We start from the raw sequence: 25,528 nt of genomic DNA, 5'->3' as shown, positions 1-25,528 counted from the left end.
AGAAATAATTCCAGTGGAAAGGCATGCTCTAATAAATCAAATTTCAGGAAAACAATTTACATAACATAAAGATGAGTTTCATGAGAATATGGATACTAATGTGTATGGGAGAATGTACATGCTAAGATCATATGCAAATACATATATTTAGAAAAGTGTCATTTGGTATAAAAGCAGGAATATTCCCCCAACCCTCAAGTTTCACTGTGAGCACAGGAAAAATAGGTATCTTTCATTACCTCTTGAAAACCATCTGAGGAAAGATGTGGATTTTAATTAAAGCACTGCGAGAGGTAATGAAATATGGATTGAGTTTTGTGCTTGGCTATGTAAATAATTGATGTAATCTGGGTAAGTCACAATCTCTCTAAGAAATGTATATAATGAAGTGAGAGGGTTGGACCAATTCATGGCTAAGATTTCTTTCAGCATTTGTTAAACTAAGGCAAACTTTGGAAGTCTACTCTAATAGGACAGGTGTGTCCGGGTACCTACAGTATCCCAGAAGACTGCTTTATCCTATCTTTACCTCCTGCAACACACAGAACCTCTAAGTACATTCTGAAAGTACATTGAAGTTTTCTGACTGCCAGAGAATCTCTGGCAGAAATCTGTGGAAACAGTTCACTGCAAAGGTATACCCTTATTGATTTGTGGAGGTAAGGGTGGAGAAAGCATTTCTGGACAAGTCTAACCTTTGCCCAAGGAATAATTTCATGCTGACAAGTTTTTCTTAAGAAATTTCTTAATGATTTGGGTGGTTAGACTAAACTTGCATTCAGAAACAGATCATCTGGAGAGGTCTTAATAAAAGATTTCAAAGCTTAAAAACTTTTGGATTCTTTGTCAGTTATATCACTTTGTCCACATTTTAAATAATATGTGACAAACCAATCACGACATAACAAGACAGTTTCAATAATGGATAATAATAATGATGTTAACATGGCTGGGAGAATCAACAGATCCTATATGAAAGTCAAACGTTTGTAAGAAGAGTCTAGGTTGCTAATTATGCCACTCATTTCCCTCTAGATGGCTCTTAAGAAAAGAGACCCACCAGTTGTGGACCTTTTTGATAAAGCAAGGCCGGAAGCACTGAGTGTCTGGTTTCTTCTCTTTATCCCCACTCTTCAGTGGCATCAGCTCCTTCCTCCCCTTTCACAGGGTAATGCTCTCTCAAAAGTATATAAAATAGGAAAACACATAGTTCAGAAAGCTTATTGCCATCTTAAATCAAAGCTCCAATGATCTAAAGAGGGATATGAAATGAGAAGAAAAGCAGAAAAGAGAGAGAGTTGGTTTAAGCTGTTAACTATCCTGTTATTTATGTATGCACATGACACGACAGTAATAAAAGACTTTAAACCTGCTGATCATCTCGCCAATAAATCACTGATACACAGAACATCTGTGGGTATAGGGAAGGGAAAAGAATATGTCCAGTAGACTGACTCTAGCAATGATCAGGAAACCCAAAGGCTTAGTTTTTGCACCCAGGGGCAAGCGCAGTGGCAGAGAAGCATGCTTGCATTCTTAAATATATAAATATATATATATATATATCCACAAGGAAAAAGAAAATAAAAATTAAACAAATTATATGTAAAACAAAACAAAACAAAACAAAAAACCAAACCAAACCAAAGAAACAGAAAAAAAAAGGCTGGCTTGTCAGGGAATGGGGTCGAGAAGGCCCCGGTGTGTGTACTTACATAGAGGTCAGCACCGTAAAATCCGTCCTGGTAAACCACACTGCAGAAAATCCACACAAAAACAAAAACAAAAAAACAAAAGAACAGAAACACATTCCGGTTATTGAGGACGGCAGCATGCACATGCGCTCTACACAGGCAGGTGATGTATGAATACATAACGGGGGCTGGGGGCCGCAGCGCGTGAGAGGACCGTGCAGGTGCGCACGCACGTTATACAGCTCCAGGGCATGCGAGGAGGGGGAGGAGCGCCAAACTGGAAGGGACACCTGGATACATGGGTCATTACAGGAAGATTACAACAATAAAAAGCATTCCCAGAGGGCCTAATAGAACTATCGGAAATCTGCTGGATGAGAAACATCAAGTTTTCATTCTTGGGGTTTTTTTTGGTTTTTTTTTTTTTTTTTTTTTTAAAGCTTGCCCTAGGAGGAAATTTTTCTTTAAAGAGTCTGAAAATGACTGCGTGTGTATGGGGTGGGGGGAGAGGCACGCAAAGAGGGATCTAACGTGAAAAATAAATGAACCCAAAGAATTCCATCAGGGCAGGACCTGTATGTAGAGTATGTTTCAAAATTATGTTTAGTATTTTGTTTTCAGTTTCCTAGAAGTATGTACATTTTTTTTTCCTGATATCCATACATCACCTGCTTTTTTACCCTGCACATTAGACATGCGATAAGATTTGGCTGATCACACAAGCATGCAAAGTATTATTATTCAGCATTTTAAGAACCAATGCAACACCTCAGAAAAACAAGTCAATCAATTCTGACCAAAGTAAACAGAGAAATGTAATTAAAAAAAAAAAAAAAAACACACCAAAAAATACCCACAATGCATTGCTTTCACAAGCAGAGATAATGAGCTAAAGGTTAAGGTGATTGGTCCAAGGTCCAAGAATTGGAAGGTGCAGTGGGGATCCCAGATAGTAACAATATAATCCAGAGCGGGAAGGAGGAACTGGAAGATTTTAAGGGTTCTTTTTTGACCATAAGCATATTCATGGAACTCTGAAAAATAGAATTGATAACTGACGTTCTGGGCATGATCAAGGATCATCCTGTTTTATTTAAAAGGATAAAACTGAGAAAGTAGCTGATTAGGAATAGAAGGGTTTATTTCCCTGTTTAGAAAAATGAATTTGTATCAAACAAAATACAAGGATTTTTTTTTTTTTAATCCTGGGCAACACTAAACTATTATAATCATAGATTTCAAACCTTTTGAGCTATTTCTGTGCATATAGACTTCCCCAAAACATTACTTTGGGACCAAAAGACATGAAACAGCAGTAGAGATACAAGATAAGACTTTCTTCTTCACATCTGTTAAATCAAGATTTGGATATTTTAAATGAGAAGATCTGTTTATTGTTTATTCAACTAAGCAAGCTGGAAATTTTCACCACTATCTTCTCTGTTGTAATAAATAAACTAGTGAGGTCTTTAAATCCTATTTTTTTACTTGAATATGAAATAATTTATTTTTTGCAGGTAGCTGGAAAGTTTCTGAATTCTATTTACAATGGTATTTTGTTGGGTTTACAGGATAGTATGGTCACACTCTGCAATGTCCCCAATACGCTGCGCCTTTGTATTACACAACAGGCAGATTGAATTCATCTGTGATGCTCATTTAGCTACTACGTTCTATCCATTTTCATAGTTTCCAACTGTAGTTAGAGATTGATATTAGAAAGTAATCTGCCTCTCAACTAAGACACTTGTTCATAAGGAGAAGGCTGACCGAATGGAAAGCACTGAAGCCAAGTGGTGATTAATTAACCTTCAACTATTTCAGTAGGGGACACAGGCAAAGATGACAAACATCTCTTCTACAGAGAAGAGTGGTGGCATTAAAAACACGAATTAAGTTTACCCTAAGTTGCATCACTCACTGGGAATATCCACCTAAATTCTATAAGAATTCTAATATTCCCCGTATCAAATGCCACAAGGAAGCTAGAACATAATGATTAATGATGAAATTAGTTTACTAAGCTGAAAAGCAATTTTAGGCCATTCCCCATATAATACTGGACTTATTCCTTGCCATCTTCCTTGTAAACCGGTGGTTAATAAAAAAGAAAACATGGGAAATCAGTGTTCAATGTAATGCACAGAGATTGGTATGATTAGACATAAAGATAAAATATCTTTGAGGGAACACAATCCTGACACAGACTTGGCAGAGAATGGATTCTCAAGTTTGGCCAATATACTGAAATGAGCTACACAGAATAGGAACGAATCCAACCATTTTTATAAAGTAACTCAGGAAGATTACAAAATAAAAAAGTCCCATGTTTCTGGTAAGTGGTATCGCTTTGCCAGCATGACGGTAAACTCTCTTGGATTGAAATGGAAGGTGCTTCATGAACAATTTTCCTGGTGTGCAGAACTTCCAAAAGGTTTGTTTTTATATTTTACTTATTTCTTAATGAAATAATACTGCATCTTTATTCACTTCTTTAAAGAGATGTCAGAGGTTGAAGGTCAAAGGTCAAGTTGAGAGCAGAAAGAATAAAATTAAAAGCAAGTAATGGCAGAAGATGGAGATGATGGAATGCATGGGATTTAAACATCTATAAACTGCAAACAAAAGTTTATTTCTAAAGCAGTTACCTTCCGGCAGCTTTTGGAGCCTGTCCAGTTCAACATGCATACTTGTCTAATAAAAATGCTTTAATTCTGTGCAACGGAGGACCCCTAATGGCATGTCCATTTGGTCTATGAATGAATGCTAAGTTAGTACACCTCAAAGCCAATTCTGCTGTCAGAAAAGGACCTACAGAGGAGGCTCTTTTCCTTTGGGTTTTAACTAAGTAGCAGTGAACAGGCTCCTCTGCCAGTGCGTTTCTTCCTCCAAGAGAGTATGGGAAAAACCCTGTCATAGGCAGAGAAAAGATGCAGAACACAAATGTCGCCTCTTTGAAGAAAGAATGTCCTTAGTACAGCTAACTTATTGAAGTCCACTCTTCATAAAAAGATACATTTTAGGCTGACACTGAGAAACAACGAAAAACAAAACCTGCCACCTTCACTCCTTCTCCCCCGTTCAACAGCAAAGGATTGATTTGTTGCTATGGAATCATTCCACTGCGTGAGACACCCTCCATACAAAAATCAAAGGGTGAGGGATGCTCAGCTACATTAGTTGTTTTACCATCATTCAGAAGCCAACTGTAGTTTAATTCTTCCTACTTCTCCCTTTCTCCCTGGATTCAATTGGACTTGGTTCATCTTTGAATTAACCTCTTTTAATCCGTTTCCTACAAAGAAAGCAAATCCATTGTGGGTAGCTAGCTCTGCTGCTCACCACCCAGGCAGTGAAACCAAAAGGGAGGGCGATGTGGTAGCCTCAGCCCCAACACAGGGTGGTGATAAGGGGGTAAGCACAGCAGATGCAGTCTTGGACTACAGTCTTGAGCTCCTATTTTGGTTCTCTGCAGTAGTGTTAATCCATATTCGTGCGATGCTGAGTGAACTCCATGCCAACACACTGCCAGTCAACACAAGACCGTTCTGGCTGCTGTCTTAAGCCACTACCATGAGGGCTTAAGGTGGCCAAAATAAAGATTTATATAACGAATTGTTATTTTGTTACATTCTGATGATGGTCTATTTTGGTTCTTGCCATCTAATCCATTAATTTACAAATATTAATAGAATCTCTACGATGTGGCACAGCAACGTCCCAGAAGTTGTGAGAGGGCCATGGTATTCTTTTCCGTCCAGCTGCTTATTTTGGAATCTCGTGCTTACCCTGGATAGGCGGGAATGGCTGTTGGAGGTACCGCTCGGACCGCACCATATACCGTCCGCCCTCTGCCCCTCAGATGGGCTCCTCTGAAAGCGGCTGCCGTGGTGGCTGCAGTCGGGTAAGGGAAGCCAGGAACTAAAGGGAGACCCAAAATATGACAGGAATGTCAACTTGCATTCAGTAGCAGGGGGTACAATCCCAACTTGCTTTGAACCAATTCCAGGAAAGGTGGAAAGATATGTACCCCACCTTTTCTGAGAAAGAAATGGAGAGACCCAATAGGCAAAGCTAACGATGCATGCTCTGTTCGTCACCCATCCTGAGTGAGTTTACTCTGCTCCTTCTCAATTCTGGCATTTACAATGCACGCTTGGTGAGAAACAGGTCAAGAAGCTCTGAGAACTACTGCCGTAATAAGAGATGAGACTTTTCATTTCTGCGGGCAGTTTACAGGGATTGATATAAACTCTTTAACTGGCCAATTATTAGTCTTGTTTTCCCATGTTATTATGCACATATAATAATTATTCTTCGTAAGAATAGTCTTTTGTGTTTGTACATGGTTGCCAATCTCCAAGGCACACAATAATCTTTAGACATTTCATTAGTCCACTTTATTCTTTTATCTAAAATGTTTTAATGCAGAAATGTAAGGGGAGAGGGAAATGACTTCTCCCCTGTAATCTTGTGGCCTTTAGAGAGGCAGGCAGTTTCTAAAGGTCTATTTTAAATGTGCTATCCTTTGGAAAGCACACAGAAACATTTATTTCATGTTCACTGAACTCTTTTTAATTATACCTTTGCTGGAGCAAAATGGCTCAGGTCAGAATGACTTTAGAGGTATCAATAGAGCAGAGAATAATCATTAATACTGGAGGTACTTCTAAATGATACTCTACTAGAGGGCCCAAAGCTGACTTGCAGAGAACATAATATATTCCACAAGTACCTATTTCTTTGGTTTTCTTTAATATCAAGTGCAGACTAAAATGTTCTACACATGTCCTCACCCCCCTCGACCTTTTCCAACTATTTATGCTTCGTGGCAATCTTAATATCTGGTCAGAAAGATTCTAACACAGTTAAGTTAAGCAGGACAGGGCACTGTGACAGCATTTAACTCTCTCGAGAAGGCCTCCTCTTCAGTTACATATTATACTCGAGGAAGGAAAAAAAGACTAGCACACATCACTGTTTACTCACAACAGTCAAAATCCATGCCAGGCCAACATAGGCTACTTACTGATTAAAGGAATGTAAGTGTTAATACCCCCTCTTCCTGATAGGGGCACTGCTGCATCATTGCCTAGGGACACGTCTGCTTGAAAGCTGGATGCTGATTGCATTTAAAAAAAATTAAAAAATGCAAAAAGATTACAAAGAATAGTAAATTGAAAAACAACAGATGTGTTACAGTTAACGTGCTCACAAATGGAAAAATAAACGAAATACTACCTGCATATAACTCAGGGCCATATACAGCTCCAACTACGGGGCTTAATTTCCAACCTGAAATGGGAAGAGAGGACAGTGAACATTTAAGATTACATGAGGAACACGTGGTAAAGGGGTGATGAGGGCATGTGCAAGCTGGCTCCAGATATCCCTGGGCTTATTTCCACCCATCACCATCTTCTCTGTAAATGCCAGCTGGGAGGTTTGGGGGGGGGGGGGCAGGCATTTCCACAGCTGAGCATCTTTAAGCAGGAGGAGCACAGTGAGGTGGGGATAATGAGAAGCTGGGCGGGGGCAAGTAGAGGTGCAAACTGGAGGGAGAGAAAAACTGGGAGGGAAGTAGGAAGACAGAAAAGGAATGAGAGAAGGACAAAGAAATACCAGAAATATAAATAAATCCTGGGCTCTGGCACAGTTTCTCTCATAGAACTGCTCAGAATGTATTATTTATTTTTAGAAAAAGGAGAAAGGCAGAATATGTCATTCTACACCACACTGTGATGCATTTTCTTATACATTATCTTCACACTATTTGCTACTCTCGCTGCTTTATAAAGGTATCCTCTGAATTCAAGTTTGAGCTGATCTTCGACTCTGTGTTCAATCATACTATGCTGATGGAAATCTGGGTAAGCCAAAATCCCCTTTCTTTGGGATTTACCGTTGGAATTTGGTTGGTTGACCTCAGGCAGGTGAACAAGAAGAGACACGCAGTAATAAAATTCAAGGTACATCCCCAACTTCATGCATGTCTTGGGATTTTACTGGTAATACACATACTTAAGTTAATCAGTCGTTTTAGCTAAAGGATAATAGACTGCTGCTGAACATCAGCCTAAGCATTTATATACTTTAAGTATTCCCAGACATTAGGTTTGATGTCAACTTTATTTCTTCATTCCCCCTTTTTATATTTATAGGAATGTAGCAGGAGTTACAAAAGAAAAATGTACTACTACCCACTGATAGTTAAGGAGAATTCCAGATGAAAACTTTAATCAATAGACATTTATAGAATTTTACACATAAGTTAGCAAACATGCTCCATTATTTTTCTGAAAGAATGGAGACAGTATTCAAGAGAAAAGTCATTCATTCTGAACCAATCCAATCCCCCATTCATTATTTTATGTGCTCATAGATGGTGAGCACATTATTTTACATAAAAGTTGAGCAAATATCTCAGTTCAAATCCTACTGGAGTTGTAAGAACACAATGTTCTGCAATGTCAGACAAATCAAGTGATTCTAACCAACGTAAACTAAACTGCTGGCTGAGAGTTCACCAGAAGGCACCTAGCACACTCTTCTCAGAAGCTTTAACCACAAGAAGCTATAGGTCTCTAAAGTTTGGCTCTGTTAGGCTTGAATATTAATTTAGAATAATATTCAAAAAATGACTTTTTTCCTTCCTGCCAATGGCATTATTACTTAAGCATTCCCTTAAGTAATAACACACATTTTAATAATGGTATATAATGGTATGCTGTCAATAATACTTGGAATAGGGGTGCTTGGGTGGTTCAGTTGTTAAGCATCTGCCTTCAGCTCAGGTCATGATCCCAGAGTCCTGGGATCGAGCCCCGTGTCGGGCTCCTTGCTCAGCAGGAAGCCTGCTTCTCCCTCTCCCACTCCCCCTGCTTGTGTTCCTGCTCTTGCTCTCTCTGTGTCAAATAAATAAGATCTTAAAAAAAAAAATTCTTGGAATATGTTTAGTTTTGTACAATTTACAATGTATTTTGACCCTTACAAAACCCAAAGGCAGAGTTAAAAGAAAGGTACCACAGCTGGGACAACAAGTAAATACTGTACTTCTCTGGGCTTAATTTCCTAAATAATAAGCTAAGAGGGCTGGGTTTTGATGACTTCCACAGTGCCTTCAGGTGCTAAAATTCTGTGACTGCCAATTAATAGAGACAAAAACAGAATCAGGTTAAAAAAACTGGCCCAGGGGCGCTTCGGTGGCTCAGTCGGTTAAGCGACTGCCTTCGGCTTGGATCATGATCTCCGAGTCCTGAGTCCTGAGTCCTGGGATCGAGCCCTGCATCAGGCTCCCTGCTCGCCAGGAGGCCTACTTCTCCCTCTCCCTGGCCCCGTCTCTCTGTCAAACAAACAAATAAAATCTTTAAAAAAAAAGTTGGCCCAATGACACAGAGCAAAATGAAGAAACAAATCTAGAAGTAGAATTTCTGTCTTCTAAATTCCAGTCAGTGACTCTTTCTACGACACCATTCTCCCTGGATCTAAAGGAAATTTGACATATTTTGCTTCTCCTTCCTATTTTGTTTACATTGGATTATTATCAAAATTGCAAACTTTTTTTTTTTTTTTTTTTAAAGATTTTACGTATTTGTCAGAGAGACAGTGAGCACAAGCAGGGAGAGCAAGAGGACAAGGGAGAAGCAGCCTCCCCACTGAGCAAGGAGCAGGATGTGGGACTGGATCCCAGGGCCCTGGGATCATGACCCAAGCCGAAGGCACACGCTCAACCGAGCCACTCAGGCATCCCAGAAACTTGTTTTTGTGATAGTAGTGTAAAAAAACAAAACAAAACAAAAAAAACAAAAGGTAAAGGAGGAGGTGGAGGTCACATGATATACCATTGATAAAATGGGTAGGGAAAATGTAAATTATGCTGATACATGCAAATTATGCTGATTTATACCATCTGTTTGAAAAGCTGGGCTAAATGTATCTACTGAAGACATCACGGAATATACTAAGATACTTACATTTAAGACATTACCAGCACATACTATCATACTCTAGCAGTAGATTCAAACTTTTATTTTTTTTATTTTTTTATTTTTTTTTAAAGATTTTATCCATTTATTTGAGACAGAGAGAATGAGAGACAGAGAGCATGAAAGGGAGGAGGGTCAGAGGGAGAAGCAGACTCCCTGCCAAGCAGGGAGCCCGATGCGGGACTCGATCCCGGGACTCCAGGATCATGACCTGAGCCGAAGGCAGTCGCTTAACCAACTGAGCCACCCAGGCGCCCAGATTCAAACTTTTAAATAGCAGCAGAAAACATCCCATTCGATTCTAGATAAAATTTCATGCAGAATGCTAAAATATATGACAGAGAAGGAGTTGCTGCAGGCCTCAAGACCCAGCCCATGGGTTTCCGCTCCACCCCTCCCCAACAGGCCCTGTAGAGCCCAGCTGGCAAAACCACTGCTGCACTGCAGATTCAAAATAAATTCTTTTTTTTTTAAAGATTTTATTTATTTATTTGACAGAGAGATAGAGAGCACAAGTAGGCAGAGCAGGAGGCAGAGGGAGAGGGAGAAGCAGACTCCCCGCTGAGCAGGGAGCCCAAGGCGGGGCTCGATCCCAGGACCCTGGGATCATGACCTGAGCCGAAGGCAGCGGCTTAACCGACTGAGCCACCCGGGTGCCCCTGATTCAAAATAAATTCTGTCATTCAGATAACATAAGTCTAGACTAAACTGACAAATGATGTAAAGGTTCTGCTTTTGTTAGGCAAAATATTCACAGGGTTTCTTTCTTAAGAGAAACATGTATGAAACCCACTCTAGAGCATGTAGTCCTGGGATGGAAGATGGAAAACACATGCACCCATGTGCACCATGGCTGTTATCTCTAGAGCATACCTTTAAAAGGAGAGCAGGGGTCAAGAATTATTCCACTCAAGCTCAGGTGCGGGTAGGGATCAGTAGTAAAAGTGAGCATTGGTGGGCACATATTACAGACAAGCCTATCATATCACAGAGAACAACAGCAGCTAAAAATGAGGGTGCCTTAGTGGGACCCCACTGGGTTAACAGGTAACCTCAAATGACGTGTTTACACTGTGTGTATGATGAACTTTACTGAGACCATTAAGCTTAGTAACTGAAAAACTAAGCTTAATTCTAAGAAAAAAGTTAACTGTAAAAAAAACAAAACTGTAAAAATACTCTCCTAGTAAAATAGTTCAATGTAAATGAAACAAACTGCCATAGGACTGAAATCAAGAGATTCCTTGATGATTACCCAAAGTTCACATATTAATACAAGAATAAACGACATCCTTCTGAAGATGATTTGTCATCTCTTACCATTTGCATATGGTGTGACCATCTTCTTATTGGTCATTACACGTGCTGTAGCATTATTCACCTAAAAATATAAAGGAAAAAGAAGGGACAGGGAGAAAGTAGACCATATTAGGGAACATGAAGTTGCTCATCCGATAACACAGCACTCAGTTTAATAAAATGTAAATTTCAGAGAACATTGATTTTAAATAATATAGCAATATAAAATATTAATATATAGTATTTTAATTAAAGTGTTTATAAAATGAGGCTAACAAGAGTAAAATGCAGTTTCTTGGTCTCCAAATGGAAAACTTGGGCTAAAGGTATCAAAAGGAAAGATACATTTGCAAGTTCTTTGGAGATCTCTTAAACAGAGAAGTCTCTGCATTATGGAAAATATGGGGAAAAGTAAATTGGGTACAACTCTGCGCATGAACTTTGAAGTTCATTGATAAAACAGAGGCTTGCCATACGGGTCAGGGAATAGATTTACAGGAAGGTAAGAAAATAAATCTATGGATTTCACCTGTTCTAATGTTCAGCATTTTTGATGATTGTGTAAGATTTTACTGTTTGAGGAGTTAAAAAAAAAAAATCTCAAAACTTAGAATCCCATGTTGACCATCTTTAGGACCGGGCTGAATTTTCTAGACTATGTGGTCTATCCATTTAAGAATAATGTTTTCAGAAGGCCTTTACATGAGGCACTTAACTGAAAAAATAAAGCTTCGGTTTCTTTTGTTTTATGGTTCTCTCCACCCTCATTACAGAAGTGCAGAATTTAGAGCATTCTCAGTGCTAGGGTAAGTAGATGTTACAAAGATGGCGCTGATGACAAAAAGATGAATGGAGCCTCAAAGCCGGAAGACTGCAGCCCAGTGTGAGAACCAGCCTAAAGCTCTTGCAAGGAGGGTGCAGCATCACCATAGAACCTGGCTGTGTACTGTGTGGTCAAGTCAGAGAACACGCCAGCTTTTAAAAGAATTATAAAACACACCAAATATAAATGTCTTATTTTGCCTCTGGGGATTTACATTAAAGTTAAATTTGTATGGTTATAAATTTGTGTTATGGAAAGACCAATTTTAGGTGGAACTGGAACCAAAAAATGTCTTAATAGGTCTTTTAGGATTGGTAGAGGGAAAATCTTCCTTTGTGAGGAAAAGAAACTCCATTTACTCTAGTTCAACCCACCAAATAATAGAAACATTTCACATTTAAAAAGAAAGAATGGGATACAACAATGATGAGACTGAGAGCATGCAGTTAAAACACACACACACAAATAAAAGAAAGAAAAAACAATCAGTTTTGGAAAGAAGGGAGAGAGTGAAGAGCGAGGTTCTCACAGACAAGGATTAGAATGGGGTCAGAGCTTACACTAGCCACTAGAGCAGAATGCACCCAAGCGCTAAAAGGAAAATGGCCAGAACCAGTCAGAAACCACCAGTCAGCAAGAGACCAATAGCCGCAGGTAACAGAGAGAAGGGGTAGGAGAGACAGAGGGAAAAGGATGGGGACAGAACTTGGGGGAGAGAGAGCAAGAAGGCAGGGGAAAAGAAAAGAGAATGTCAGGAGGGGTGTCGCGCGGGCAAGGAAAGAACAGTCAGAGCTACAAACAGAGGTTTGGGGAAGGGGAAAGGAAGTAGGGGCAGGAAGTGCATTAATAAAACCAGCCAAACTTGGAGTTGAGTAACTCTGAGTAAGATGTGCAAGGGGAAAAAAATCACCATGATGTCAGTAATCAAACAGCTCAGACTGCTACAAACAATATGTACATCCAAAGTCCAGGCGGCATTACTCAAGAGCATTGAAAATAAAAGGGGGAAAGGAAAAGGAAGAGGAACAAGTCAAATCACATTTTGTAGTGTTAATGTGAGATGGCAGATGGACTTTTTCTTTCTTATTTAATTGTTTTGTAATTAACAATTGAAAAAGCTTCTTCTCTAGCGCTTTGTTTCACTTACCGCCAACGGGCACCATCGCCAGCATTGTGTATAGTTACCATGGAAAGAGTGAGTCAAGTGAAGGGCCCTAAATGCTAAACCATCGGAAAGGGAGGGAAAAAGCAAAATATGCAGACATCTTACTCAAAATGGTGGCTTTTATAGTTCATACTTTTAAAAACTGGGAAAGGGGAAAGGAGCCAGTTAACCTTCACTGCGTTCTTCAAAAGGGTTGGCGAACACCACGTGGCTGCCGTGAACACAGTCTCAGCACATTCACCAGGCAGCCGTCAAACCCTCGGTCTGAGGATTTTATCCATTAATTGTAGAAATTCTTGATATTAAATATACTTAAAAACTCCACAAGTTGTGGGTTCTTTCTTCCCTCCCCACCATCTCAGCAGCCTTGTACTCCTTGCTTATCACACGCACATGGAGGCGAACTGGCCGCCCAAGAGAGAGGATATTGGCTGGCTCCTTGATTAATTACAGGACACAATGTCACAAATTGGATAGTTTTTAGACATTTATAAAGTTAGTTTTATTTTGGCCTGATCCCAGGTATTCATATGGAGTCTCGCAAACTGAAGCAAAGGAAAAAAATCAAGAGAGCAGAAGGATGAACATTTTGGAGGAAAAAAGTAAATGAGAAACAAATATACATGTACACGCACATGAGTAAATCAAAATGAAACCCCCCCCCAACAACCAAAAAATGGGGGAGACAGAAGTGTTACTTTTACACATTTTAGTGCAAGAAGGTGAATGACACAGACACACACACACGCATGTGTGCAGACACACAAGACAGGGCTCCAAATGTGAAATAAGTGAGGGAATACACAAAAAGAGAAATAAAAATATAAACCAGAAATTGAATTATTGAAGACATGCACCTCGATTTTACGGCCCTCTACCACGGTGCCGTGTAATTTCTCCCTGGCCCTGTCTGCATCAGCACTATTCTCGAAAGTTACGAACCCGAATCCCTGCATGCAGCGGGAGAAGGGGGGAAAACATGCACATCGTTATATTGAAATATTGATCTCTTGGTAAACAGAGAAAAAATATCACAGTATGAAACTGACAGCAGCATCGACTCAGCAATACTCTCCCAAAGTCACATTTTTGGTCCATGCATATTTGGTAAAGGGAAATTAAATCCAATAACAGAATACAAAACTGCAGTAGTAGTAATAATAATAATAATAACAATAACAGCAACAACAATAATAATGATAATGTAATTAACAACAAGAACAATAATAAAATAAAACATAAAGCATGTGAGGCCAGACCAAAATTAAGGTATAGAGCTACTCGGGTCAAACTCTTCCACCAAGAATCTGAACATTTTTTTAGATGTTCTTTCTCTTTCAATTCATGCTGTTAATTTACATGTGCCTTTATGTAATGCTAAAAATACTTAATTAAATCCATCATTGCCCAGTAACTTCCACATGAAGCCTTCCCTTTAGGAGTAATCACTGCATAATGGGGTTTTTAGGAGATCTCATCATTTTAGCTCCACTCTGCCTGTTTGCTTGTATCACCATAATTCTTCTGGGAACAGAGTAATTTAAAACATAGCCTCGATCTACAATTCTCTAGGTACTGGGTGCAGAAGAAGAAGAGCACCATGTTCATCTAAGCTAATGAAAATATCACTAAGTAGTGGCCAATTACGCCTTTTCTTCAATGAATTTTAAACAGCCAGACTGGCACTCAGAGCAAAAATAGGTTCAGCTGAATTCCAGAAAATAGCTTATCCAAATTTGCCTAAATTACACATTTGTTGAAGCCTACATCTGCTATTAAATGTATTAGTAATTTTCCATGTAGAGAGAAAAAAGGAATAATCAAAAGGCAGTGCGAATGAGATCTGTTAGTGACATCAGCTGTATACTGTTCAACAGGAAAAGAATACCATAAAACAGCAATACAGTTGGTCCTCTGAGTTAGAATTAATTTATTTGTGCATTGTACACAAATTAATTGTATGGAGCTTTAATTCACTAAGTGGATAAAGCAGGAACCAGGGAGTTAACCCACTTACTCCTATATTCACATTTATCTGAAAAGACTGTCTTGGTCACAATCATACCATCAATGCCAAAAGCAGCAGGATTTACTATCTATTTATATAACTATTTTATCAAGCATTGTATTAGTTTCATCCTAGGTGCTTTGTCCTTCTCTTTCTACTTTGCAACTGTAACACTTTCTCAAGCCATTTACATGTATAGAGTAGTAAATTTTTAAGATTTTCTGGAAAAGACCTATTTCTCAATAGCTGCATTGTCCCTCTAGCATTCTTTGAACATTCCACTGTAGGATAACCTGGAACCCTTTGTTATTTTTATTTAAGTTCTGCTCTGCTTTGCTGTCCTCCATGAGTCCTTCCATATATATATAAAACATGTTCTTAACTGAGATGGTCAATAGTGTGCATTGCTCAATAAGATTTTAGAAAAGCAATTCCATCATTTTGAAGGATCTCATTACTTTGCATTCTACATGACTATATGGTTGAGTGGTGATCCATGGAGGATCCCAATGAATTATCTCTACCTGTAATCTGGATACCACCACAAATACCCTAGAAAGTGCAATGCTAAGCTGACAGAAAATTCTAAATGTATGCTGCTTGAGGTGGACTACTACGGTAATTTTAGCTAATATTTTCTTTAAAAATATATGTTGAGGGCGCCTGGGTGGCTCAGTTGGGTAGGCGACTGCCTTCGGCTCAGGTCATGATCCTGGAGTCCCAAGATCGAGTCCCACATCGGGCTCCCTGCTCAGCAGGGAGTCTGCTTCTCCCTCTGACCCTCCTCCCTCTCGTGCTCTCATTCTCTCTCTCGCCAAAAAAAAAAAAAAAAAAAAAAGTTGAAAATATCAAACATTTTCAGAAACAAATTTTGATACCAACATGTTACAGACACATCGACAACTTGAGGTATATGATCTCAAGTTACTAATTAATGACATCGTTCGTTTGTCATCTACATTAGCCATCTACTGAAGACAGTAAACCAGCTCTCCAATCCTGGAGAATCCTCCAATAGAAAAGTTAAATGAACCTTTCAGGAAAGGTCACATGTAGAGATGAGTTTTTATATCACATTGTAGAAGTATTATAAACTGTATTTCAACTGATTCTCACAGCCTCATACTTATATGCCTTGGGTTAAATTAATAAACAATAAGTTAGCAACTGGATAACAGATGATGTGGAGACTAGTACCAGAGGTTTTTAGTACTGGCATTATGACTATCTAGATCTACACACCCATACACTCACATACTTGTTTGTCTTTTAAATACAACCATGGGGTAGAGAAAGGATAAATCTGTTTTCATTTTTAAGATGAAGAAAGTAAATCAAACGGAGGTTAAACACCCAAGCACCAACAAGGCCTTCTTCCAGGTGGCTTCTTTCTACAGCTAATGGTGAGAGAATTAGAAATTAAGCTTTGAAACCTAAGTTCAGTATTCTATTAACTAAACTGCATTCATCCTAAAATCCTTCTAGTCTTCTTTTTCAAATCTAATTGCTAAATGTGTTCTGTGAGCCTCCGCTCTGTAATGTGCTGACAGAGCATCTGGGACGTACTAACTGCAGCCAGAAGAATTCAGGGTGGTATCATAAGCACTGACATTTTACAGCCAGCAGAAGTGCTTATATTCCAAAGGAAATGCTAATCAAGACACCAAAGATACAAAATGAAGCAATCTTCACCTAGGGTAAAGGACGAAGAAGGTCTTGCTGATACTTGGGGACTTCCTGATATGATACAGAGGTAAGCAGATTTCCTTCTTTCCTTTGAAGATAAATAGACTTTGTGGCAGGCCGAATAACGGGCCCCCAAAGTTGTCCACATCCTAATCCCTGGAACCTGTGAATGTTACTACCTTACCTGGCAAAAGGGATTTTGCAGATGTGATTAAATTAATGATCTTGAGATAGGGAGATTATCCTGGATTATCCAGGTGAGCCCAATGTAATCACAAGGGTGCTTATAAGTTAAAGAGGGAAACGGGAGAGTCCAAATCAGAGTGCACCAGCCTGAGAAAGACTGAACTGGCCATTTTTGGCTTTGAAGATGGAAGGGGGCTATAGGTCAAAGAATGTGGGCCGCCTCTAGAAGCTGGAAAAGGCAAGGACTGGATTATCCCTTAGAGCCATCTGAAAGAATGCAGCCCTGCAACACTTTGGTTTTAGCTTGGTGAGACCCATTTTGGACTTCTGACCTCCAGAACTGTACGATAATAAATCTGTGTTTTTAAGCCACCAACTTGGAAGATAATTTGTTCAGAAACAATAGGAAATTAACATATATCTCTCAGAAGTCTGTGATTAGAAAGGTGAGAAGTGTAGCCAGCAATTTTAGAGTACTGTTCTTTAATACTTTCCTCTTGTGTTGAAACTTTAGCTTTTCCATCAACTTAACTACAATTTGGTTTCAAGAATATTAACTCAAGGGTGCCTGGGTGGCTCAGTTGGTTAAGCTACTGCCTCTGGCTCAGGTCATGATGCGCGGTCCTGGGATCGAGTCCCACATCGGGCTCCCCCTGCTCCGTGGGGAGCCTGCTTCTCCCTCTCCCTGCCACTCCCCCTGCTTGTGTTCTATGTCAAATAAATAAAATCTTAAAAAAAAAGATTAAATAAAACTTGAAAAAAAGTTTAATGTACCATTCCTTCAATAGGATTTAGCATTTCTGAAAATGTGCCAGGAACTGAGCTAAGGATATTCACAGATTATCCAGGCTTAAAAAGTTACTAACAGGAAAATATGCTTACGTGAAATTATGTTTTAATGTCCCTTCATTCTTGGAAATCTAATTCACATTAAGTTTGGTCATTTGGATCTCTTGCTTTGAAAAAAATTTAATAAAGTTATGTCTAAACTTAACACTTTTTCCTTAGAAGAACTCCAAAATGATTACATAATATATCAGTCAGGAAAACAAAATAACCAGTTGGAAGCGCTACAAAGTCAAAGACTGAATCTCAAATTCTTAAGAAGAGTAAACATTTCAGGTATTTAAGAAGATAAAAAACAGATAAACAAAAAGTAAACTTTTATTTTTTAATAAAAAAACCCGACGTTGATATGTTTGTCTATACCAGTGCTATCTGACAGAAATAAAACACAAGCCACATATATAATTTTAAATATTCTACTAGCCACATTAAAAAAGTAAAAATACATGAAAGTAATTTCAATAATGTATTTTATTTAAAATAAAATATATGCAACATACTATCATTTCAACATGGCATCAATATAAAAAACATTAATGACATATTCCTTTTTTCTGCTAAGTCTTTGAAATCATGTGTATTTCATACTGAAAGCACATCTGAATTTAGACTTGCCACATTTCAAGTGCTCAATATGGACACTGTATTGGACAATGCAGGTCTCTATGCTTTATACTATAACCTACAGCTCTCAGTTCCCAAACTTCTTCTGTGTTACCAGTGTTCCATTAGTGATTTACCCCTATCTTAGCTGTCTTGTGAAAACTGAGGAATGGTGTGTCTATCGGGATTATGGTTGTGGTCAAAATTTCTACCGAATGTGACAAACATTTTATCACCTGTCTTGACATTCATTTATCATCAAGGGCCTATAGGAACCGAATAACTGCCATCTTTTTAGTCTGGCCTCAGACTGCAATAAATAACAAGCAATAGGATGAGCATTGTAAAAATATTCTTAAATTTGTATAATCCTTGAGTTTTTCCATCTCAGAAGAATGAGAAAGAAAATTTACCATGTAACTTTTAAGGGAGAAATCAAAAGCAGACATTCTCCTGGGTATGGCCGGAACACAGAAATTTAAAAATAAATAAAAGAAAAAGAAAACTAAAACCCATAAGATGGTAACAAAAGAAAATAAACTAAGCCCTTTGGAAACACATGCACTGTTAATTCAGTTTTAAGTATAATGAAAAACATTTCAACTCAGCATTACCTATCAAATTTTACTGAAAAGTAAAGGCCTAGTTAGTGCAATTTTGAAGAAAGTCTTTTGACAATATTTTGAAAGAAATAAATAATTTCCCTTTGCATGAAATCAAAATCCAGGGAAAAAGGCAAGAAATTATAGCACATTACTTGTGTCTGAGGATGGGATTAGAGGCTTTATCTTCCCTAACTCCAGCCTAAACTGAAGTCTAACCCAAATTCAGATCCCCCTCATTCCAGATATCCACCTGTGAGAAGTAATGAGAACACATGAGCTAAAAACTTGCTAGAAATCTCAATAATGGTTGCTGCGATCTGGTCTGTGGTCCTTTAGTGAACTTAACAGTTGGCACTGTCTGATGATGTGAAGAGCTCCTACACATTCAGTATTTATGATACGTGTCCCTTCGAGCAACAACCACACCAGAAGTAGGTTGACAAAACTTTATGGAAAATATAAACATTAGAATGTGTACATTTCTTTACTTAATAAGATAATTATATGTGATAATTATCACAAACAAATTGTTATGGGGCTGGGTGATAGTGTACAGAATGGTGGAAAGTCTGAATAAGTCAGTCAGAGAAAATATACTGTATGATTTCACTCGTATGTGAAATTTAAGAAATAAAACAGATGAGCAAAAGGGAAAAAGAGAGAGAGAAGCAAATAAAAAAACAGAGACTTAACTACAGAGAACAAACTGATGGTTACCAGAGGGGAGGTGGGTGGGGGATAGGTGAAACAGGTGATGGGGGTTCAGGAGTGTACTTGTTGTGATGAGCACCAGGTGATGTATGAAGTGTTCAATCACTATATGGTACACCTGAAACTAATACTACACTGCATGTTAACCAACTGGAATTTAAGTAAAACTTAAAGTTTTGAAAAGCAATGAGTTCTCAGTCACTAAAAGTATCTAGCACAGAATGCAAAGTCAAGTTGAACTAGGTAACCATTATTTAGAGTTCTGTTTAAGATTCTATGTGAGAAAAAAGACGGGAAGGAAATACAGGAGATTATTAGTGAATGTGTTCTTTTAATGAACTATTTGGTCTGGACATTAAAAATCACATTTTTCTTTTATAATTGTTTTGAAAAGGGTGCTTTTTAAAGTTGTTATTCAAAGAATCTATAAGGAGAGGGGCAATACAATTCATCATTCAAACTGGAGCACTCTGAGGGAGGAAGGGGACACTAATCATCATGCTAAGACGACGGCTACAGACTGGGACTATTTTGGATAAACCAGGACATATAGCCACTCTACCAATATATTATCTTTCTATTGTTTATAGTAATATTTGTTGTGACTGGTGACATCTGGGGAATCATAAAGTTATACATATCAGTATACTCCTTTCTAGATTCTATCTGAGTATATTACTTCCATTTTTTCCAGGGGTAGCATTTTTCATCATACATCCTAATTGAACATTTTCAAAAGGATAGTCTACCTTTGTTTTAGTTAATCACAGAAAATTAGATATGACTGACTTTATGCTTTTACAAAGGAGTATGGAGTAAAAAAAAAAAGATTTTAAAAAAATCCCACGAAATAATCTAAGTATATATTTTTGCTTGTGTATGAATGTAAATGATATACATTCATTCCATAATCTAGGAAAATCAAATCTAGAATATGAAGGTCAAAGACAAAAAAAGGAAGATACTCAACAACTTTTTCAGGCAAGCTGAGAAAGCAGAATGCCGGCAAGCCGGGGGTTGGAGGGGGGGATGGGGACGGGCAAGGGAGCACGACAGTGTTCTTCTATGTTTTTAAGTGGGTATGTTCTAAAACCATACGCTGACAGTCTCATTATAAAAAAGAAGACATAGTAAAGAGTTGCTTTTTGTTTTGGAGTCATGGAGTTATTTAACTGTTTCACTGATAATTGTTTTACATGTAAGTATCACTTATCTCGGAATTATTTTGTGACTCGTTTTTCCATTACTGCTTCAAAAAAAAAATTCAATAAAGCTAATTTCTGTACATTCAGTTAAAAGACTGAGCAACTCTAAAGTGAACAATAGGACCACTTAGGTCTCCTTATCTCTGGTTCCTTTCAAGACATGTTGTAATTTTATAGTCAACCATAAACATAAAAGAAATGAGAAAATAAACTTAATTTACAAAAAGAAAAGTACTCTTTAATTTATGTGAGGTGGATCCCAGAAGAGGTACCCAGGTTTTGACTCCAAAATAAACCTCTGTTAACAAGTCTACAGAACAGTTTCGGGAGAACCCATTCCAAGAAAGAACTTTAGTGACAGTTAAGAAGGACAAAGGATGAAGACAGATTTTGTTATCAGTCCTTGAAGGCAGATCCAGGCCATTCTGAATTCTGTGCTCTGTTTTAAGAACAACGGCCAATGAGTACACAGTCTGTCTATTCTTTAGCAGCCCCAAAGAGAAAGGGGCAGTGAGGATACAGCATTTTACTGAGAGGAGCAGCATAGGCTTTTAGATTCCCCAGAGAAAAGGAAGGCATGTGTCATTTAAACATGAAAATTACAGGGAGAAGCAATCGAATCAGGTAAATTAAACAATTTTTGGTAGTAGGCAAATCTTTGAAGTCAATGAAAGAAGCCTTAAGAAAGATCAATTTCCTTTGCTTCACAAGAATTCAATCCAATTATTTTCTTGGTAAGGAGCAAGGCCCCAGTGCCTGATGAAACCATACTGGGCTTCGGGTTGTTGGTCTAGTTAACAAGTTTTTAAGTGCAGACACTTAAAACTAAAAACGTTTCAACTATGACTTTGGATAAACAGTGTAGCACAGAATCGTCACATGATATGTTCATGCACTTCTCATCTCTAAACCACTGTTATTTTTCCACCTTGGATCTAAAATGGTCACAAAAGATAAAAGCAAAGGGCCAGAAATCCACTGTGAAGAAACTACAAGCATAAATAGTTTTACTGGTTACAGGCGGAGCAGATTTCACTTTAAAAATACTTACCAAGTTAAGTGCTGGAGAAAGTTCTGTATAGGCATATTAATCTTTTTTGTTTAACTGAAAACTGGAAGCTTAAAGTATAATTACCTCTTTAATAATTAACAAAGAATTATTATAATCAGGATTAAACACTATCAGTGCATTCTATAAAGGAAGGGAATAATAATCAGGAGCATTAGAACAGTACATACATTTGTGTTAGTTTAGATGGGGCAGGAGGTATATATATAACTCTGTGGATATATGCTATTAATTCCCAGGGTATGATGAATTTGGAGTAGGAAACTAAAGAGGTAAGTATTATCTCATTTATTTGCTTTACTTAGCTTTTCTCAAATTATATTCTTAGAGATTTAATCATAGCCAAGGGCTATTTCAAAGTTCAGGAGAGATGACCAAATGAAAAATTAACTCAAAAACTGTTCTAACCTAAAAAATGCAAGTAGAAGGAAACAGAGCAAGGTAAATATTTCCAAGCTTGACCACAGCTGATTGTATCTGTGGGGGGGGTATTTCATTTGTCGAGGAAGAAGAAAACTGTCAAATGAAACTTTTTGAAATTCAGTTCATTAAATATTTTTTCACATCACTGTAAGACTTCATCATTCCCTCACTTCTAAAATCACTGCTGCTTATTTTAGTGTATGGAAATTCTAAATCATATAGATTGGGAATTTAAAATAGTAAATTATTAGGGGGAAATAAGTTTTAATTAGAATGTTCAGTTCTCATACAGAACACACTTAGAAGAGAGTATGTATATCGAATTGTGCAGTGTTACTACATTTATTCTGATGCAAAAAAACCCAACTCACTATTTGTAATTGAAGGGATTCTACATCTTACCTCTCTGGGTAGAACTCAAAGGAGGAAATCAGCTTACAGTGAATTCCTCAGTCACTACTCCCTGTATTTACGCCTTGTCAAATTTATTCAAAAGAGAGAGCAAGTCTACTGAAGAACTGAAATATTAAATTTGTTCTAAGTATGTCATTTCAAGTCTGATTCTTAAAAAGCTGAATTGTTCTGTTAGAATTCACAATAGAATTCTCATAGAATTTCACTTGAGTCTTTTCTCTTTTCCTTTAAGGTAAGCACGTGAGGGCAATTTCAGTCAGAATAAGGGCAGGTATCTCCTGCCCCCCAATTTCCCTTATCCTCTCCCTCCTCACACTCTCTTGCTTCTACCCCCACCCCTTCACTCCCCCAACTGAACTATTAGGATAAAGTTTGGCCATGTGGTAGCTTATTTTTAGAGATAATCTGATCCAAGCCAGGTAAGTTGGGATACTTTTTGCAGGCTTGAAAAACAGCTTTAAGTTTTCTGATTACTTACTATTTAAAACAAAATTAAAAAGAAACCAGGCACACTTAATACTGAGATGGAGCTTACCTTAGAGCCACGTTCATTAAAGATTATTTCTACATCTAGGATTTTGCCAAACTGCTGCAGAGACAAAAATAAAAACATTTATTCATGGTCAGCTTTTTAACCACATAATTTATTTTCTCCTGAAAAAAGAGTTTTGTTTTTTTTTTTTCAACTGCTTATTCAACTTCCATGTTTCTACTTGTTGGTAGGTCCCAATACCAGTTTCTGGTTTTCCCTCATCAATGAGCCGATAATTTATCCTTTTTTCACTCCTTTTTCAATTCACCCACTCATGCATTATCCACCTCTATATGGTAGAAGCTGTTCTCAGAAGATATTCACAGTGTTACCCTCCTGCATATTTCTTCATGGACAAGAAGTGGGGCTTTTCCTAACTATGTGTTTAATGTTTTAAATGTCTCAGTTTTTTTCCCTCATTTATAATTTTAATCGAAGCATTGCTATTCATTTTTTTCTTAACTCTTTCTTATAAGCACCAAATTTTAATAGCTAAGTCAATTTTGGGGGAAAGAAACACCATCAAAGAACTTCCCTCGGAAACAAAACAATGATGTTCATTCCTCCAAACAACCAAATTTGAAGTCTACCAAGTCACACACACACACAAAAGTAACAAAAATCACATTCTAGGGGTTCAGTGCATTTAGCAGCCTTTGCTGTGCTGTCTAATCATCCTTCAGCTGACTTTCAAAAAAATTAACACCCTAGCGCATCAAAATACACATTTTCCATTTGCTTTGTTTAAATTAAAAATAATAATTAAAAAAAGAAAACTTGAAGGAAATCACAATCAATTGCCTGACTCATTTCGATGTCATGTATAGCATATGAAGGTCAGGAAGGCTATTTGCAGCACATGTGATTAGGAGAGATTGGTCTTCAAGGTTTAGCTTTCTTCCCAACAGTGTAAAATACCCACAATTCCAAGTATGAAGGAACACAGACGATCTCCTTTGAGAATTCCACAGGACAATACAGGCGCCTGAGCTGTTCTTCATAGAGCGACAAGGCTTCTGTCAAATTGACAGTTACCCTGTATAAAGTGTTTCCCATCCTGTTTTCAGTACTTTCATTGAGAGGTCAAGAATCAGTCTTGAGAAACTCCCATGTGGAATCTTCTTCTGGAGATGTGGAGATTGGAACGACTGTCAAATCATTAATCACATAATCAAACTCTCTCCCTTCTTTGGCGTACCTCTTCAGTACTGGAATACAGTCTTCTATTAGAACCTGATAGCAGTCTCCTTTAAGACTGGCTAAGACATTGCCACATGTTTTTCGCATTATTTCTTACACCCATCAATCACCATTTGGTCAATCTCTACCATAGTGACCATCTTTGGTTTCAGTTTGACTATTTCACACAATATGTCCCCGTCTCCACCCCCAAGAATCAGCACGTCTTTGCCACTGCAGTCTTCTTTTCCACTGCCCATGATGGCCTGGGTATACGCCAAATCACTCTCTGCCAGATTAACGTCCCCACTAAGGATGAGAGTATTTCCAAATTGCTTCGAGTGTAGAATTTTCATGTTCTGATAAGGTGAATCTTCATACACCACTTCATCTATGTCACACTCAACCAGGCGACCATCAGCACTGGGTCAGTATCTGTCGACAGCTCCTCCTCGAATTATGGGTGGTAATCGCTTCACCTGCACAGCACTGTCCTGACTCAATTCTTTCACTCTTTCTTCTACTTTGTTCAAAATACTGTCAACTTCTTGGCCTTGCGAATCACCGGCGTAACTCTGAAGATCCAACAACACCAATCCACGTGGGTAAATTCTCAAACTGGCAAAGCTGCCATTTTTGTTGATGTAGTCGCTAGATAACCGTGGTCTTGCCAGTCGTGCACCGACTCTGTCATCCCTTGCTCCTGGAAAATGGACCGCAGGCCTTTTAGAACGGTCTCGCCATCAGCTTTGGCGCCGAGCTTGAAGTCGAGCGTGCCGTGCCGCTGCCAAGGTGAGGCAAGGCCCGGTGCCATGCCTGGGGGAGGCGGCCGCGGGAGACTGGGGGGCCGCACGGCGTGTCGGGCTGCCTTAAATGTCTCAGTTTTTAAGAAGCAAATCCTACGGAGAAAGATACACTACTGAAGGCTGTTTTTCTTTTCCTTCTTTTTTTAATTTCTAAAAGTAAACCATATTCACTGTAAAGGCCAGGAAATACAGATAAATAAAAAGGAAAAGAGGAAACAGAAAATGAAGATCCTCTGCACACCCACCATCTTACCATTCTGGTACACAGCCTTCTCGGCTTTTCCGCAGG

The 25,528-nt window shown here is 38.3% G+C and overlaps 1 protein-coding gene and 1 pseudogene across 6 annotated transcripts in view; both read right to left on the bottom strand.

Moving 5' to 3' along the window:
• RBFOX2 (RNA binding fox-1 homolog 2) overlaps nucleotides 1-25,528 on the bottom strand; it is a 274,381-nt gene that overhangs the window by 11,128 nt on the left and 237,725 nt on the right. For 2 of the 6 annotated variants that reach the window (XM_044915336.1, XM_044915337.1), the window contains exons 5-11: nucleotides 23,258-23,311; nucleotides 13,824-13,916; nucleotides 11,000-11,060; nucleotides 6,936-6,989; nucleotides 6,724-6,816; nucleotides 5,483-5,615; nucleotides 1,716-1,755 (exon numbers count right to left, since the gene is read on the bottom strand). In XM_044915336.1, the coding sequence (XP_044771271.1) occupies nucleotides 1,716-1,755; nucleotides 5,483-5,615; nucleotides 6,724-6,816; nucleotides 6,936-6,989; nucleotides 11,000-11,060; nucleotides 13,824-13,916; nucleotides 23,258-23,311 (528 nt within the window). The remainder of the gene's footprint in view (nucleotides 1-1,715; nucleotides 1,756-5,482; nucleotides 5,616-6,723; nucleotides 6,817-6,935; nucleotides 6,990-10,999; nucleotides 11,061-13,823; nucleotides 13,917-23,257; nucleotides 23,312-25,528) is intronic. The other 4 variants (XM_044915338.1, XM_044915339.1, XM_044915340.1 and 1 more) reach the window with 3 other exon arrangements.
• On the bottom strand, nucleotides 24,137-25,247 carry LOC110578132 (annotated as a pseudogene).

The sequence above is a fragment of the Neomonachus schauinslandi genome, chromosome 5, assembly GCF_002201575.2.
Source record: "Neomonachus schauinslandi chromosome 5, ASM220157v2, whole genome shotgun sequence".
Taxonomy (NCBI): Eukaryota; Metazoa; Chordata; class Mammalia; order Carnivora; family Phocidae; genus Neomonachus; species Neomonachus schauinslandi.
This window is presented reverse-complemented; position numbering and strand designations above follow the sequence as displayed.